We start from the raw sequence: 18,732 nt of genomic DNA, 5'->3' as shown, positions 1-18,732 counted from the left end.
CGGTGTGTGAGGGTAAAACACGGGACTGTCGGTGTGTGAGGGTAAAACACGGGACTGTCGGTGTGTGAGGGTAAAACACGGGACTGTCGGTGTGTGAGGGTAAAACACGGGACTGTCAGTGTGTGAGGGTAAAACACGGGACTGTCGGTGTGGTGAGGGTAAAACACGGGGCTGTCGGTGTGTGAGGGTAAAACACGGGGCTGTCAGTGTGTGAGGGTAAAACACGGGACTGTCAGTGTGTGAGGGTAAAACACGGACTGTCGGTGTGTGAGGGTAAAACACGGGACTGTCAGTGTGTGAGGGTAAAACATGGGACTGTCGGTGTGTGAGGGTAAAACACGGGACTGTCGGTGTGTGAGGGTAAAACACGGGACTGTCAGTGTGTGAGGGTAAAACACAGGACTGTCAGTGTGTGAGGGTAAAACACAGGACTGTCAGTGTGTGAGGGGTAAAACACGGGACTGTCAGTGTGTGAGGGTAAAACACGGGACTGTCGGTGTGTGAGGGGTAAAACACAGGACTGTCGGTGTGTGAGGGGGTAAAACACGGGACTGTCAGTGTGTGAGGGTAAAACACGGGACTGTCGGTGTGTGAGGGTAAAACACAGGACTGTCGGTGTGTGAGGGGTAAAACACGGGACTGTCGGTGTGTGAGGGTAAAACACGGGACTGTCGGTGTGTGAGGGTAAAAACACGGGGCTGTCAGTGTGTGAGGGTAAAACACGGGACTGTCAGTGTGTGAGGGTAAAACACGGGCTGTCAGTGTGTGAGGGTAAAACACAGGACTGTCGGTGTGTGAGGGGGTAAAACACGGGACTGTCAGTGTGTGAGGGTAAAACACGGGACTGTCGGTGTGTGAGGGTAAAACACAGGACTGTCGGTGTGTGAGGGTAAAACACGGGACTGTCCGTGTGTGAGGGTAAAACACGGGACTGTCGGTGTGTGAGGGTAAAACACGGGACTGTCGGTGTGTGAGGGTAAAACACGGGACTGTCGGTGTGTGAGGGTAAAACACGGGACTGTCAGTGTGTGAGGGTAAAACACGGGACTGTCGGTGTGTGAGGGTAAAACACAGGACTGTCGGTGTGTGAGTGTAAAACACGGGACTGTCGGTGTGTGAGGGTAAAACACGGGACTGTCAGTGTGTGAGGGTAAAACACAGGACTGTCGGTGTGTGAGGGTAAAACACGGGACTGTCGGTGTGTGAGGGTAAAACACAGGACTGTCGGTGTGTGAGGGTAAAACACGGGACTGTCAGTGTGTGAGGGTAAAACACAGGACTGTCGGTGTGTGAGGGTAAAACACGGGACTGTCGGTGTGTGAGGGTAAAACACAGGACTGTCAGTGTGTGAGGGTAAAACACGGGACTGTCAGTGTGTGAGGGTAAAACACGGACTGTCGGTGTGTGAGGGTAAAACACGGGACTGTCAGTGTGTGAGGGTAAAACACGGGACTGTCAGTGTGTGAGGGTAAAACACGGGACTGTCAGTGTGTGAGGGGTAAAACACGGAGGACTGTCGGTGTGTGAGGGTAAAACACGGACTGTCAGTGTGAGGGGTAAAACACAGGACTGCCAGTGTGAGGGGGTAAAACACGGGACTGTCAGTGTGAGGGGTAAAACACAGGACTGCCAGTGTGAGGGGGTAAAACACGGGACTGTCAGTGTGTGAGGGTAAAACACGGGACTGTCGGTGTGTGAGGGTAAAACACGGGACTGTCAGTGTGTGAGGGTAAAACACGGGACTGTCAGTGTGTGAGGGTAAAACACGGGACTGTCGGTGTGTGAGGGTAAAACACGGGACTGTCAGTGTGTGAGGGTAAAACACGGGACTGTCGGTGTGTGAGGGTAAAACATGGGACTGTCGGTGTGTGAGGGTAAAACACGGAACTGTCAGTGTGAGGGTAAAACACGGGACTGTCAGTGTGTGAGGGTAAAACACGGGACTGTCAGTGTGTGAGGGTAAAACATGGGACTGTCAGTGTCTGAGGGTAAAACACGGGACTGTCAGTGTGTGAGGGTAAAACACGGGACTGTCAGTGTGTGAGGGTAAAACACGGGACTGTCAGTGTGTGAGGGTAAAACACAGGGACTGTCAGTGTGTGAGGGTAAAACACGGGACTGTCAGTGTGTGAGGGTAAAACACGGGACTGTCGGTGTGTGAGGGTAAAACACGGAACTGTCAGTGTGTGAGGGTAAAACACGGGACTGTCAGTGTGTGAGGGTAAAACACGGGACTGTCGGTGTGTGAGGGTAAAACACGGGACTGTCGGTGTGTGAGGGTAAAACACGGGACTGTCGGTGTGTGAGGGTAAAACACGGGACTGTCAGTGTGTGAGGGTAAAACACGGGGCTGTCAGTGTGTGAGGGTAAAACACAGGACTGTCAGTGTGTGAGGGTAAAACACGGGACTGTCAGTGTGTGAGGGTAAAACACGGGACTGTCGGTGTGTGAGGGTAAAACACGGGACTGTCGGTGTGTGAGGGTAAAACACGGGGCTGTCAGTGTGTGAGGGTAAAACACAGGACTGTCAGTGTGTGAGGGTAAAACACGGGACTGTCAGTGTGTGAGGGTAAAACACGGGACTGTCAGTGTGTGAGGGTAAAACACGGGACTGTCGGTGTGTGAGGGTAAAACACGGGGCTGTCAGTGTGTGAGGGTAAAACACAGGACTGTCAGTGTGTGAGGGTAAAACACGGGACTGTCAGTGTGTGAGGGTAAAACACGGGACTGTCGGTGTGTGAGGGTAAAACACGGGACTGTCAGTGTGTGAGGGTAAAACACGGGGCTGTCAGTGTGTGAGGGTAAAACACAGGACTGTCAGTGTGTGAGGGTAAAACACGGGACTGTCAGTGTGTGAGGGTAAAACACGGGACTGTCGGTGTGTGAGGGTAAAACACGGGACTGTCGGTGTGTGAGGGTAAAACACGGGACTGTCGGTGTGTGAGGGTAAAACACGGGACTGTCGGTGTGTGAGGGTAAAACACGGGACTGTCGGTGTGTGAGGGTAAAACACGGGACTGTCCGTGTGTGAGGGTAAAACACGGGGCTGTCGGTGTGTGAGGGTAAAACACGGGACTGTCAGTGTGTGAGGGTAAAACACGGGACTGTCGGTGTGTGAGGGTAAAACACGGGCTGTCGGTGTGTGAGGGTAAAACACGGGACTGTCAGTGTGTGAGGGTAAAACACGGGACTGTCGGTGTGTGAGGGTAAAACACGGGACTGTCGTGTGTGAGGGTAAAACACGGGACTGTCAGTGTGTGAGGGTAAAACACGGGACTGTCGGTGTGTGAGGGTAAAACACGGGACTGTCAGTGTGTGAGGGTAAAACACGGGACCTGTCGGTGTGTGAGGGTAAAACACGGGACTGTCAGTGTGTGAGGGTAAAACACGGGACTGTCAGTGTGTGAGGGTAAAACACCGGACTGTCGGTGTGTGAGGGTAAAACACGGGACTGTCAGTGTGTGAGGGTAAAACACCGGACTGTCAGTGTGTGAGGGTAAAACACGGGACTGTCAGTGTGTGAGGGTAAAACACCGGACTGTCAGTGTGTGAGGGTAAAACACGGGACTGTCAGTGTGTGAGGGTAAAACACCGGACTGTCGGTGTGTGAGGGTAAAACACGGGACTGTCAGTGTGAGGGTAAAACACCGGACTGTCGGTGTGTGAGGGTAAAACACGGGACTGTCAGTGTGAGGGTAAAACACCGGACTGTCAGTGTGTGAGGGTAAAACAGGGGACTGTCAGTGTGTGAGGGTAAAACACGGGACTGTCAGTGTGTGAGGGTAAAACACGGGACTGTCGGTGTGTGAGGGTAAAACACGGGGACTGTCAGTGTGTGAGGGTAAAACACGGGACTGTCGGTGTGTGAGGGTAAAACACGGGACTGTCGGTGTGTGAGGGTAAAACACGGGACTGTCAGTGTGTGAGGGTAAAACAGGGACTGTCCGTGTGTGAGGGTAAAACACGGGACTGTCAGTGTGTGAGGGTAAAACACGGACTGTCGGTGTGTGAGGGTAAAACACGGGGCTGTCGGTGTGTGAGGGTAAAACACGGGACTGTCAGTGTGTGAGGGTAAAACACGGGACTGTCAGTGTGTGAGGGTAAAACACGGGACTGTCGGTGTGTGAGGGTAAAACACGGGACTGTCGGTGTGTGAGGGTAAAACACGGGACTGTCAGTGTGTGAGGGTAAAACACGGGACTGTCGGTGTGTGAGGGTAAAACACGGGGACTGTCAGTGTGTGAGGGTAAAACACGGGACTGTCGGTGTGTGAGGGTAAAACACGGGACTGTCGGTGTGTGAGGGTAAAACACGGGACTGTCGGTGTGTGAGGGTAAAACACGGGACTGTCGTGTGTGAGGGTAAAACACGGGACTGTCGGTGTGTGAGGGTAAAACACGGGACTGTCGGTGTGTGAGGGTAAAACACGGGACTGTCAGTGTGAGGGTAAAACACGGGACTGTCGGTGTGTGAGGGTAAAACACGGGACTGTCGGTGTGTGAGGGTAAAACACGGGACTGTCAGTGTGTGAGGGTAAAACACGGGACTGTCAGTGTGTGAGGGTAAAACACGGGACTGTCGGTGTGTGAGGGTAAAACAGAGGACTGTCAGTGTGTGAGGGTAAAACACGGGACTGTCGGTGTGTGAGGGTAAAACAGAGGACTGTCAGTGTGTGAGGGTAAAACACGGGACTGTCAGTGTGTGAGGGTAAAACACGGGACTGTCGAGTGTGTGAGGGTAAAACACGGGACTGTCAGTGTGTGAGGGTAAAACACGGGACTGTCAGTGTGTGAGGGTAAAACACGGGACTGTCAGTGTGTGAGGGTAAAACACGGGACTGTCAGTGTGTGAGGGTAAAACACGGGACTGTCAGTGTGAGGGTAAAACACGGGACTGTCAGTGTGTAAGGGTAAAACACGGGACTGTCAGTGTGTGAGGGTAAAACACGGGACTGTCAGTGTGTGAGGGTAAAACACGGGACTGTCAGTGTGTGAGGGTAAAACACGGGACTGTCAGTGTGTGAGGGTAAAACACGGGACTGTCAGTGTGAGGGGTAAAACACGGGACGGTCAGTGTGAGGGTAAAACACGGGACTGTCAGTGTGTGAGGGTAAAACACGGGACTGTCGTGTGTGAGGGTAAAACACGGGACTGTCCGTGTGTGAGGGTAAAACACGGGACGGTCAGTGTGTGAGGGTAAAACACGGGACTGTCCGTGTGTGAGGGTAAAACACGGGACTGTCGGTGTGTGAGGGTAAAACACGGGACTGTCGGTGTGTGAGGGTAAAACACGGGACTGTCCGTGTGTGAGGGTAAAACACGGGACTGTCAGTGTGTGAGGGTAAAACACGGGACTGTCAGTGTGTGAGGGTAAAACACGGGACTGTCGGTGTGTGAGGGTAAAACACGGGACTGTCAGTGTGTGAGGGTAAAACACGGGACTGTCAGTGTGTGAGGGTAAAACACGGGACTGTCAGTGTGTGAGGGTAAAACACGGGACTGTCAGGTGTGAGGGGGTAAAACACGGGACTGTCAGTGTGTGAGGGTAAAACACGGGACTGTCAGTGTGTGAGGGTAAAACACGGGACTGTCAGTGTGTGAGGGTAAAACACGGGACTGTCGTGTGTGAGGGTAAAACACGGGACTGTCAGTGTGTGAGGGTAAAACACGGACTGTCAGTGTGTGAGGGTAAAACACGGGACTGTCAGTGTGTGAGGGTAAAACACGGGACTGTCAGTGTGTGAGGGTAAAACACGGGACTGTCCGTGTGTGAGGGTAAAACACGGGACTGTCAGTGTGTGAGGGTAAAACACGGACTGTCAGTGTGTGAGGGGTAAAACACGGGACTGTCAGTGTGTGAGGGTAAAACACGGGACTGTCAGTGTGTGAGGGTAAAACACGGGACTGTCAGTGTGTGAGGGTAAAACACGGGACTGTCGTGTACCGTCGTGTGAGGGTAAAACACGGGACTGTCAGTGTGTGAGGGTAAAACACGGGACTGTCAGTGTGTGAGGGTAAAACACGGGACTGTCAGTGTGTGAGGGTAAAACACGGGACTGTCAGTGTGTGAGGGTAAAACACGGGACTGTCGGTGTGTGAGGGTAAAACACGGGACTGTCAGTGTGTGAGGGTAAAACACGGGACTGTCAGTGTGTGAGGGTAAAACACGGGACTGTCAGTGTGTGAGGGTAAAACACGGGACTGTCAGTGTGTGAGGGTAAAACACGGGACTGTCAGTGTGTGAGGGTAAAACACGGGACTGTCTGTGTGTGAGGGTAAAACACGGGACTGTCAGTGTGTGAGGGTAAAACACGGGACTGTCAGTGTGTGAGGGTAAAACACGGGACTGTCAGTGTGTGAGGGTAAAACACGGGACTGTCAGTGTGTGAGGGTAAAACACGGGACTGTCAGTGTGTGAGGGTAAAACACGGGACTGTCAGTGTGTGAGGGTAAAACACGGGACTGTCAGTGTGTGAGGGTAAAACACGGGACTGTCAGTGTGTGAGGGTAAAACACGGACTGTCAGTGTGTGAGGGTAAAACACGGGACTGTCAGTGTGTGAGGGTAAAACACGGGACTGTCCGGTGTGTGAGGGTAAAACACGGGACTGTCAGTGTGTGAGGGTAAAACACGGGACTGTCAGGTGTGTGAGGGTAAAACACGGGACTGTCAGTGTGTGAGGGTAAAACACGGGACTGTCAGTGTGTGAGGGTAAAACACGGGACTGTCAGTGTGTGAGGGTAAAACACGGGACTGTCAGTGTGTGAGGGTAAAACACGGGACTGTCAGTGTGTGAGGGTAAAACACGGGACTGTCAGTGTGTGAGGGTAAAACACGGGACTGTCAGTGTGTGAGGGTAAAACACGGGACTGTCAGTGTGTGAGGGTAAAACACGGGACTGTCAGTGTGTGAGGGTAAAACACGGGACTGTCGTGTGTGAGGGTAAAACACGGGACTGTCAGTGTGTGAGGGTAAAACACGGGACTGTCAGTGTGTGAGGGTAAAACACGGACTGTCAGTGTGTGAGGGTAAAACACGGGACTGTCAGTGTGTGAGGGTAAAACACGGGACTGTCAGTGTGTGAGGGTAAAACACGGGACTGTCAGTGTGTGAGGGTAAAACACGGGACTGTCAGTGTGTGAGGGTAAAACACGGGACTGTCAGTGTGTGAGGGTAAAACACGGGACTGTCAGTGTGTGAGGGTAAAACACGGGACTGTCATGTGTGAGGGTAAAACACGGGACTGTCAGTGTGTGAGGGTAAAACACGGACTGTCAGTGTGTGAGGGTAAAACACGGGACTGTCAGTGTGTGAGGGTAAAACACGGGACTGTCAGTGTGTGAGGGTAAAACACGGGACTGTCAGTGTGTGAGGGTAAAACACGGGACTGTCAGTGTGTGAGGGTAAAACACGGGACTGTCGTGTGTGAGGGTAAAACACGGGACTGTCAGTGTGAGGGTAAAACACGGGACTGTCAGTGTGTGAGGGTAAAACACGGGACTGTCAGTGTGTGAGGGTAAAACACGGGACTGTCAGGTGTGAGGGTAAAACACGGGACTGTCAGTGTGTGAGGGTAAAACACGGGACTGTCGGTGTGTGAGGGTAAAACACGGGGACTGTCAGTGTGTGAGGGTAAAACACGGGACTGTCAGTGTGTGAGGGTAAAACACGGGACTGTCGGTGTGTGAGGGTAAAACACGGGACTGTCAGTGTGTGAGGGTAAAACACGGGACTGTCAGTGTGTGAGGGTAAAACACGGGACTGTCAGTGTGTGAGGGTAAAACACGGGACTGTCGGTGTGTGAGGGTAAAACACGGGACTGTCAGTGTGTGAGGGTAAAACACGGGACTGTCAGTGTGTGAGGGTAAAACACGGGACTGTCGGTGTGTGAGGGTAAAACACGGGACTGTCAGTGTGAGGGTAAAACACGGGACTGTCAGTGTGTGAGGGTAAAACACGGGACTGTCAGTGTGTGAGGGTAAAACACGGGACTGTCGGTGTGTGAGGGTAAAACACGGGACTGTCAGGTGTGTGAGGGTAAAACACGGGACTGTCAGTGTGTGAGGGTAAAACACGGACTGTCAGTGTGTGAGGGTAAAACACGGGACTGTCGTGTGTGAGGGTAAAACACGGGACTGTCGGTGTGTGAGGGTAAAACACGGGACTGTCAGTGTGAGGGTAAAACACGGGACTGTCAGTGTGTGAGGGTAAAACACGGGACTGTCAGTGTGTGAGGGTAAAACACGGGACTGTCGGTGTGTGAGGGTAAAACACGGGACTGTCAGTGTGAGGGTAAAACACGGGACTGTCAGTGTGTGAGGGTAAAACACGGGACTGTCAGTGTGTGAGGGTAAAACACGGGACTGTCGGTGTGTGAGGGTAAAACACGGGACTGTCAGTGTGGAGGGTAAAACACGGGACTGTCGGTGTGTGAGGGTAAAACACGGGACTGTCAGTGTGTGAGGGTAAAACACGGGACTGTCGGTGTGTGAGGGTAAAACACGGGACTGTCAGTGTGTGAGGGTAAAACACGGGACTGTCGGTGTGTGAGGGTAAAACACGGGACTGTCAGTGTGTGAGGGTAAAACACGGGACTGTCGTGTGTGAGGGTAAAACACGGGACTGTCGGTGTGTGAGGGTAAAACACGGGACTGTCGTGTGTGTGAGGGTAAAACACGGACTGTCAGTGTGAGGGTAAAACACGGGACTGTCAGTGTGAGGGTAAAACACGGGACTGTCGGTGTGTGAGGGTAAAACACGGGACTGTCAGTGTGTGAGGGTAAAACACGGGACTGTCGGTGTGTGAGGGTAAAACACGGGACTGTCAGTGTGTGAGGGTAAAACACGGGACTGTCAGTGTGTGAGGGTAAAACACTGGGACTGTCAGTGTGAGGGTAAAACACGGACTGTCAGTGTGTGAGGGGTAAAACACGGGGACTGTCAGTGTGTGAGGGTAAAACACGGGACTGTCAGTGTGTGAGGGTAAAACACGGGACTGTCGGTGTGTGAGGGGTAAAACACGGGACTGTCAGTGTGTGAGGGGTAAAACATGGGACTGTCAGTGTGTGAGGGTAAAACACGGGACTGTCGGTGTGTGAGGGGGTAAAACACGGGGCTGTCAGTGTGTGAGGGTAAAACACGGGACTGTCAGTGTGTGAGGGTAAAACACGGGACTGTCGGTGTGTGAGGGTAAAACACGGGACTGTCAGTGTGTGAGGGTAAAACACGGGACTGTCAGTGTGAGGGTAAAACACAGGACTGTCAGTGTGTGAGGGTAAAACACGGGACTGTCAGTGTGTAAGGGTAAAACACGGGACTGTCAGTGTGTGAGGGTAAAACACGGGACTGTCAGTGTGTGAGGGTAAAACACGGGACTGTCAGTGTGTGAGGGTAAAACACGGGACTGTCAGTGTGTAGGGTAAAACACGGGACTGTCAGTGTGTGAGGGTAAAACACGGGACTGTCAGTGTGTGAGGGTAAAACACGGGACTGTCAGTGTGTGAGGGTAAAACACGGGACTGTCAGTGTGTGAGGGTAAAACACGGGACTGTCGGTGTGTGAGGGTAAAAACACGGGACTGTCAGTGTGAGGGGTAAAACACGGGACTGTCAGTGTGAGGGGTAAAACACGGGACTGTCAGTGTGTGAGGGTAAAACACGGGACTGTCAGTGTGTGAGGGTAAAACACGGGACTGTCAGTGTGTGAGGGTAAAACACGGGACTGTCAGTGTGTGAGGGTAAAACACGGGACTGTCGGTGTGTGAGGGTAAAACACGGGACTGTCGGTGTGTGAGGGTAAAACACGGGACTGTCAGTGTGTGAGGGTAAAACACGGGACTGTCAGTGTGTGAGGGTAAAACACGGGACTGTCGGTGTGTGAGGGTAAAACACGGAACTGTCAGTGTGTGAGGGTAAAACACGGGACTGTCAGTGTGTGAGGGTAAAACACGGGACTGTCGGTGTGTGAGGGTAAAACACGGGACTGTCAGTGTGTGAGGGTAAAACACGGGACTGTCAGTGTGTGAGGGTAAAACACGGGACTGTCAGTGTGTGAGGGTAAAACACGGGACTGTCGGTGTGTGAGGGTAAAACACAGGACTGTCGGTGTGTGAGGGTAAAACACGGGGCTGTCAGTGTGTGAGGGTAAAACACGGGACTGTCAGTGTGTGAGGGTAAAAGAACACGGGACTGTCGGTGTGTGAGGGTAAAACACGGGACTGTCAGTGTGTGAGGGTAAAACACGGGACTGTCAGTGTGTGAGGGTAAAACACGGGACTGTCAGTGTGTGAGGGTAAAACACGGGACTGTCATGTGTGAGGGTAAAACACGGGACTGTCAGTGTGTGAGGGTAAAACACGGGACTGTCGGTGTGTGAGGGTAAAACACGGGACTGTCAGTGTGTAGACGTGTAAAACACGGGACTGTCAGTGTGAGGGTAAAACACTGTCGGTGTGTGAGGGTAAAACACGGGACTGTCAGTGTGTGAGGGTAAAACACGGGACTGTCAGTGTGTGAGGGTAAAACACGGGACTGTCGGTGTGTGAGGGTAAAACACGGGACTGTCAGTGTGAGGGTAAAACACGGGGCTGTCAGTGTGTGAGGGTAAAACACGGGACTGTCAGTGTGTGAGGGTAAAACACGGGACTGTCAGTGTGTGAGGGTAAAACACGGGACTGTCAGTGTGTGAGGGTAAAACACGGAACTGTCGGTGTGTGAGGGTAAAACACGGGACTGTCAGTGTGTGAGGGTAAAACACGGGGCTGTCAGTGTGTGAGGGTAAAACACGGGACTGTCGGTGTGTGAGGGTAAAACAGAGGACTGTCAGTGTGTGAGGGTAAAACACGGGACTGTCAGTTTGTGAGGGTAAAACACAGGACTGTCGGTGTGTGAGGGTAAAACACGGGACTGTCAGTGTGTGAGGGTAAAACACGGGACTGTCAGTGTGTGAGGGTAAAACACGGGACTGTCAGTGTGTGAGGGTAAAACACGGGACTGTCAGTGTGAGGGGGTAAAACACGGGACTGTCAGTGTGTGAGGGTAAAACACGGGACTGTCGGTGTGTGAGGGTAAAACACGGGACTGTCAGTGTGTGAGGGTAAAACACGGGACTGTCAGTGTGTGAGGGTAAAACACGGGACTGTCAGTGTGTGAGGGTAAAACATGGGGCCTTTGCAATGTGCACATTTGTTTTGCAGGGAGAGGCTGGAGAAGGGGGACTGCCGAATCCGAATAGAGTCTTTGTCCTGCATCGGGCAGCTCGGTGTGATGACAGGGAAACTGATGCCCAGCTTCCTAAAGTGCTTCATAGACGATGTCATTGGTGTGCGGAGAGAGGCGTGTCTGACTGCCGGTTTGCTGAGGATAAAAGATGAGAAGGTACGGCGGATCAATACTGCATTACTTTCAAGTACTGTCCTCACAAAGCAGGGGTCACTGACAGTGATCAGGAGCAGAATCCTCAGCTGGTTTTCCATTTTCCACCCAGAGCCACACAGGGACAGAATGTAGATTTGGCCATAAGCAGTTAAAAGTGGACCTGGCTGACAGTACCCGACTTACAAGATACCTATATATTACTGAAAATTTGAACAGGACACAGACTTGCCGCCGCCACACCTTACTTCATGTTGTCAAGATTTTCTGTCATTTTTCTGTCAACATTTCCCATTGTAATTTTTTTTTTAATTGTTTATGGGGTGTGGGCATTGCTGGCAAGGCCAGCATTTATTGCCCATTCCTAATTGCCCTTGAGAAGATGGGGGTGAGCTGCCTTCTTGAACCACTGCAGTCTGTATGGGGAAGGTACCCCCACAGTGTTAGGGAGGGAGTTCCAGGATTTTGACCCAACGACGATGAAGGATCGGTGATATACTTCTAAGTCAGGATGGTGTGTGACTTGGAGGGGAATTTGGAGGTGGTGGTGTTCCCATGTGTCTCCTGCCCTTGTTCTTCTAGGTGGAAGAGGTCGTGGGTTTGGGAGGTGCTGCCGAAGAAGCCTTGGCGAGTTGCTGCAGTGCATCTTGTAGATGGTACACACTGCAGCCACGGTACGCCGGTGGTGGAGGGAGTGAATGTTTAAGGTGGTGGATGGGGTGCCAATCAAGCGGGCTGCTTTGTCCTGGATGGTATCGAGCTTCTTTAGTGTTGTTGGAGCTGTACTCATCCAGGCAAGTGGAGAGTATTCCATCAAGAATTAAGAAGGGGAAAATAGAATATGAGAGTAAGCTTTCAGTGAACATAAAAACTGACTGTAAAAGCTTTTATAGATATGTGAAGAGAAAAAGATTGGTGAAGTCAAGCGTAGGTCCCTTGTAGTCAGAATCAGGTGAATTTATAATGGGGAACAAAGAAATGGCAGACCAACTAAATACATATTTTAGTTCTGTCTTCACAAAGGAGGACACAAATAACCTCCCAGAGATGCCGGGAAACATAGGGTCTGATGAAAGGGTGGAACTGAAAGAAATCAGTATTTGTAGGGAAATGGTGTTAGGGAAATTGATGGGACTGAAGGCCGATAAATCCCCAGGGCCTGATAATCTACATCCTAGGGTACTTAAGGAAGTGGCCCTAGAAATAGTAGATGCATTGCTGATCATCTTCCAACATTTGATGGAATCTGGAACAGTACCCATGGATTGGAGGGTAGCTAATGTTACCCCACTATTCAAAAAAGATGGTAGAGAGAAAACGGGGAATTACATCGGTAGTGGGGAAAATGCTAGAGTCCATTATAAAAGATGTAATAGCAGAGCACTTGGAAAACAGTGACAGGATCGGACAAAGTCAACATGGATTTACAAAAGGTAAATCGTGCTTGACTAATCTACTGGAATTTTTTGAGGATGTAACTGGTAGAATAGATAAGGGAGAACCAGTGGATGTGGTGTATTTGGACTTTCAGAAGGCTTTCGATAAGGTCCCGCATAAGAGATTAACGTGTAAAGTTAAAGCACATGGGATTGGGGGTAAGGTACTGTCTTGGATAGAGAACTGGTTGGCAGACAGGAAGCAAAGAGTTGGCATAAACGGGTCTTTTTCCGAGTGGCAGGCAGTGACAAGTGGGGTACTGCAGGGATCGGTGCTGGGACCCCAGCTATTCACAATATATATAAATGATCTAGACAAGGGAACTAGATGTAATATCTCCAAGTTTGCAGATGACACAAAGCTGGGTGGGTGTGTATGCTCTGAGGATGCCGAGAAACTCCAGGATGATTTGGACAGGTTGGGTGATTGGGCAGATGCATGGCAAATGCAGTATAATGTGGATAAATGTGAGGTTATCCACTTCGGTGGCAAAAACAGGAAGACAGATTATTATCTGAATGGCAATAGATTGGGAAAAGGGGAAGTGCAACGAGACCTGGGTGTCCTTGTGCACCAATCGCTGAAGGTAAGCATGCAGGTGCAGCAGGCGGTTAAGGAGGCAAATGGTATGTTGGCCTTCATAGCGAGAGGATTTGAGCACAGGAGCAAGGAAGTCTTGCTGCAGTTATACAGGGCCTTGGTGAGACCACACCTTGAGTATTGTGTGCAGTTTTGGTCGCCTTTTCTGAGGAAGGATGTTCTTGCCATGGAGGGAGTGCAGCGAAGATTCACCAGACTGATACCTGGGATGGCAGGAATGACGTATGAGGAGAGATTGGGTCGATTAGGCTTGTACTCGCTGGAGTTTAGAAGAATGAGGGGGGATCTCATTGAAACTTATAAAATTCTAACAGGACTAGACAGACTAGATGCAGGAAGGATGTTCCTGATGGCGGGGGAGTCCAGAACCAGGGGTCACAGTCTAAGGATAAGGGGTAAGCCATTTAGGACTGAGATGAGGAGGAATTTCTCACCCAGAGAGTGATGAACCTGTGGAATTCTGTGCCACACAGGGCAGTTGAGGCCAATTCATTAAATATATTCAAGAAGGAGTTGGATATATTTCTTGAGGCTAAAGGGATCAAGGGATATGGGGAGAATGCAGGGACAGGGTACTGAATTTGGATGATCAGCCATGATCTCATTAAATGGCAGAGTGGGCTCGAGGGGCCGAATGGCCTACTCCTGCTCCTATCTTCTATGTTTCCATGATTCCCATCCAGTGATTCCTGGGGTCAGTGAGGAAGGTCAGCCTGGGTTCCTGTTCCCAATTCCCATCCAGTGACTCCTGGGGTTAATGAGGGAAGCCAGCCTGAATTCCTGCTCCCGATTCCCATCCAGTTACTCCGGGGTCAGTGAGGGAGGCCAGCCTGGGTTCCTGCTCCCGATTCCCATCCAGTGACTCCTGGGGATCAGTGAGGAAGGTCAGCCTGGGTTCCTGCTCCCAATTCCCATCCAGTGACTCCTGGGGTTAATGAGGGAGGCCAGCCTGAATTCCTGCTCCCGATTCCCATCCAGTGATTTCAGATGAAATGTTGAAGAACATGTTCTTCCCACAGTGGGTGAGCTTGCCAACATCCACTGCCTGGCCATTTGGTCAAGGCTCGTGAGAACAGTTTTCCATCAAGAGTCAGAGCCTTGAGGAAAGGGCAGAAAAATTGGGAGGGGCGGAAAAGAACCCAGCTAAGTTGACAGACATTTTATGTTTCCTCCAGGTCCTTGATCATTTGGTGCGCCTCATGCAGTCTGACCCAGTCTGGAAAGTAAAAGCCTATGCAATCAAAGGTAGGTGTCTCCGCTTCACCTTGCTATTTTGGTCATGGCATGTGGAAAGTGAGCGTCTCTGTTTCATTGAAATACTTGTTGCTCTCCACTCTCAATTGCTTCTCGTAAAGAATCTGTAGCTCCTTGGAGTGACTCTCTAATGGGTCTGCAGTTCCCAGGTGTGATTCTCTCTCTCTCTAATAGGACTGTAGTTCCCAGATGTGTGATTCTCTAATGGGTCTGTAGATCCCAGGAGTGACTCTCTAATGGGTCTGTAGATCCCAGGTGTCTCTCTCTCTCTCTCTCTCTCTCTCTCTAATGGGTCTGTAGTTCCCAGGTGTGACTCTCTCTCTCTCTCTAATGGGTCTGTGGATCCCAGGTGTGATTCTCTCTCTCTCTCTCTCTCTCTCTCCCTCTCTCTAATGGGTCTGTAGATCCCAGGCGTGACTCTCTCTCTCTCTCTCTCTCTCTCTCTCTCGAATGGGTTTGTTGATCCCAGGTGTGACTCTCTCTCTCTCTCTCTCTCTCTCTCTCTCTCTCTAATGGGTCTGTAGTTCCCAGGTGTGACTCTCTCTCTCTCTCTCTCTAATGGGTCTGTAGATCCCAGGTGTGACTCTCTCTCTCTCTCTCTCTCTAATGGGTCTGTAGTTCCCAGGTGTGACTCTCTCTCTCTCTCTCTCTCTCTCTCTCTCTCTCTCTCTAATGGGTCTGTAGATCCCAGGTGTGATTCTCTCTCTCTCTCTCTCTCTCTCTAATGGGTCTGTAGTTCCCAGGTGTGACTCTCCAATTCCAATTTCCAATTCAAATGCTTTATTGGCATGAAAGTTTACAGAGAACCATATTGCCAAAGCTTACATAGCAAAAAGGTACAGTTTTCCAACATTCTGTAGGTGTCAATCGATTTGACATTTGTTGGGTACATACAATATTACTTTTAAACAATATTAATTTTAAACAGTCTTTGTACTTCATTTGGTACGTTCAATATTAATTTTAAACAGTCTTAATTTTAAACAGTCCTCAGGTTGTGACATGTTGTTACATATTTGGCCCCAAGGTATGGTCTGTCTCCTTCTCCTAGGACTAATCTCAATTTTGACAGGTCATCCAATTCCTTGAAATCTGGGGTTGTTTGGCTTAGCTTGTTGAATAATATGTTTCTTGATGTGTTGAATTTTTCGCATTTTAGGAGGAAATGCATTTCTGTTTCAACCTCGCCGGCCAGACATTGATCGCATATTCTATTCTCTCTAGGCTGCCAGGATTTCTTGTATCTGCCTTTTTCAATTTCCAGTTGGTGGTCGCTTAGTCTGTACCTGGTGAGGGTCTGTCTCTGTTTTGTGTCTCTGATGGTCGTGAGGTAGTCTGCCAGTTTATATTCTCTTTTTAGGGCCCGGTAACATTCTAATCTGCTTTGGCTTTCGGTTATTTTGTTCCAATGTTCCAGGTAGGTTTCTTTGCATTGTTTAATGATTTGGTTCACTCGGATTGGTGTTTGGACGGCTGTGTTGGTCTGGGGCTGGTCAGGGTCCGGCTGAGTACTTAGTTTCAGTAGCAGCTGACTCAGGGGACTCTTTTCTGGGTTTAGCTCTTGGGTCTGAAAGGCTTTGAAATGAAGGGTGTCTGGGGAGCCAGATTTGAGGTGATTTAGGAAGTTTAGTGCTCGTTTTTGGATGTTTATTATCAGTGGGTATCTGCCTAGTTCGGCTCTGCATGCATTTGTTGGCGTTTTTCTTTGGGTGCGAAGGATGCTTCGGCAGAATTCTGCATGTAGGGCTTCTATTGTGTGTTTTTCCCATTTAGTGTAGCTTTGGTGATTTAGCGGGCCCCATACTTCACTACCGTACAGTGCAATGGGCAGGATTATGCTGTCAAATATTTTGAGCCAGATTTTGATTGGGATTTGGATGTTGTAGAATTTTCTTTTTATTGCATATAGGGCTCTTCGGGCTTTTTCTTTTAGTGCATTCACTGCTATGCTGAAGCTCCCTGATGCTGTAATAGTTAGACCAAGGTAGGTGTAGCTCATAGTGTGTCCTATAGTGGTATCACTGAGGGTAAACTGGCATTTGTTTTCCTGACATCTGGGCCTTTTTTGAAAAATCATGATGTTGGTTTTCTTTAGATTTACTGTTAGAGCCCAATTTTGGCAGTATTTGTCGAGTAGGTCTAGTTGTTGCTGTAATCCCTGTTCTGTGGGAGACAGCAGAACCAGGTTGTCCGCATAGAACAGGGATTTCACTTCTCCATCCAGGAGACGGAGACCTGGTGACTCGCTTTGCTCCAGCATGTCTGCTAATTCATTTATGTATATGTTGAACAGGGTCGGGCTCAAATTGCAGCCCTGCCGGACGCCTCTTCTCTGGGTGAAGAAATCGGTGCGTTTGTCTCCAATTTTGACCCCGCATTTGTTTTTCAGATACATTGATTTAATAAGGTCATAGACTTTGCCCCCTATTCCACACTGAAGCAGTTTATAATAGAGCCCTTCGTGCCATATAGAGTCAAAGGCTTTCTTGAAGTCGATGAAACAGGCGAATATTTTCCCATTTTTTGTTTGGTGTATATGTTTTTCAATGAGGGTGTGAAGGGTATAGATATGGTCGGCGGTGCGGTGTTTTGGAAGGAAGCCTATTTGGTTTTTTCTGAGGATATTATGTTTGTTAAGAAAATCAAGTAATCTACTATTTAGAATACTGCAGAATAACTTCCCTAGACAACTGTTGACACAGATGCCGCAGTAGTTATTTGGGTCTGATTTGTTTCCACTTTTATATATGGGGGAGATTAGTCCTTGGCACCAGATATCGGGAAAACAGCCTGAACGTAATATGATGTTGAATAATTTGAGTACCGCACCCTGCATCTCCATATTGCTGAACTTGAGCATTTCATTTTTGATGTTGTCTGGGCCACAGGCTTTCTTTAGGTGGAGAGATTTTGTTTTTGTGGCCAGTTCTTTCCATGTGATTGGGGAGTCTAGAGGGTTTTGGTTGTCTTTAATTGTTGCTTCTAATGTGTGGAGTTTTTCTGTGACCTGATGTTGACTTGGGTTTGTTTCGTTTATTGGGATGTCTTTGTAGAGGTTTTCAAAATGTGTTCTCCAGATGTCGCCATCTTGGATTGGTAATGCTTGCAATTGTGTTGTACTCAGGTTATTCCACATTTCCCAGAATTGTTTTGGATTGGTGGAGTTTTCAATTTCTTCGAGTATTTTGTGGGTATAGTTTTGTGTTTTGTTCCTAATGGTGTGTTTATATCTTTTGAGGGTTTCATTGTATCTAGTACGTAGGTCCGGATTGTTTGGTTGGCGATGCTTTTGGTTTGATATTTTTCTCAGGTCTTTTCTGGCATTTTTGCATTCGTGGTCAAACCATTTCTTATTTTTATTTTGTCTTTTGTGACGCTTCCTCTTCTGTTTCACAAGGTCGGCTTTTACAGCTGCCTCATGGAAGATCATATTTATATCCTCTATGGCCATGTTTACACCATCTCTGGTGATCTCGTATGGGTTTTCTTTAAATTTTGATATTTTACTTGTGAGATCAGGTGACTTTAGTGCTGTGATGAATTTTTCTCCACTGTCTGGGGCCCATCTGTATGTCTGGTTTATTTTATGGAGCTTACTGGGTTCTTTTTTTGTGTCTGTAGTTTGGGCAGAAAGTTTAAGGTACATATTTATTTGGTTATGGTCTGAGAGGGGGGATTGCTGCCTGACAGTGAATGAGTTGATATCGCAGGGGTCCAGGTCAGTGATTGTATAGTCCACCACACTAGACCCAAGCATTGAGGAGTATGTGAGTCTCCCTAGGGAGTCCCCTCTGAACCTACCGTTAACTATGTACAGGCCTAAGGCTCGGCAGAGTTGCACTACCTCCCTACCGCTTTTATTTATTTCACGATCAAGGTTGTTCCGATTTGCGATGGCTGGTGTGACATCTAAAGGGGTCTGGCCAAACACATGGTTGTTTCCCTGTGGGTCTATGAAGTCAAGTTCACAACCAGTCCTTGCATTTAGGTCCCCACATATTATCACCTTTCCTTGGGCCTGGAAATGGCTGCTTTCCATGTGGAGAGTATCAAATAACTCCTCTTCGAAA

At 49.6% G+C, this 18,732-nt stretch overlaps 1 protein-coding gene across 1 annotated transcript in view; it reads left to right on the top strand.

Moving 5' to 3' along the window:
* Positions 1-10,853: 10,853 nt before the first annotated feature.
* The window catches only part of heatr4 (HEAT repeat containing 4), a 102,002-nt gene continuing 94,123 nt past the window's right edge, over positions 10,854-18,732 (top strand). The window contains exons 1-2 of the mRNA XM_086003826.1: positions 10,854-11,374; positions 14,584-14,653. Coding sequence (XP_085859952.1) covers positions 11,159-11,374; positions 14,584-14,653 — 286 coding nt within the window. The 5' untranslated portion in view covers positions 10,854-11,158. The remainder of the gene's footprint in view (positions 11,375-14,583; positions 14,654-18,732) is intronic.

Source organism: Somniosus microcephalus, chromosome 12 (genome assembly GCF_052327205.1).
Source record: "Somniosus microcephalus isolate GS21.2 chromosome 12, FLI_Smic_1.0, whole genome shotgun sequence".
Lineage (NCBI taxonomy): Eukaryota > Metazoa > Chordata > Chondrichthyes > Squaliformes > Somniosidae > Somniosus > Somniosus microcephalus.
Note: the sequence above shows the minus strand (reverse complement) of the source record. Positions and strands in the feature narration are given on the sequence as shown.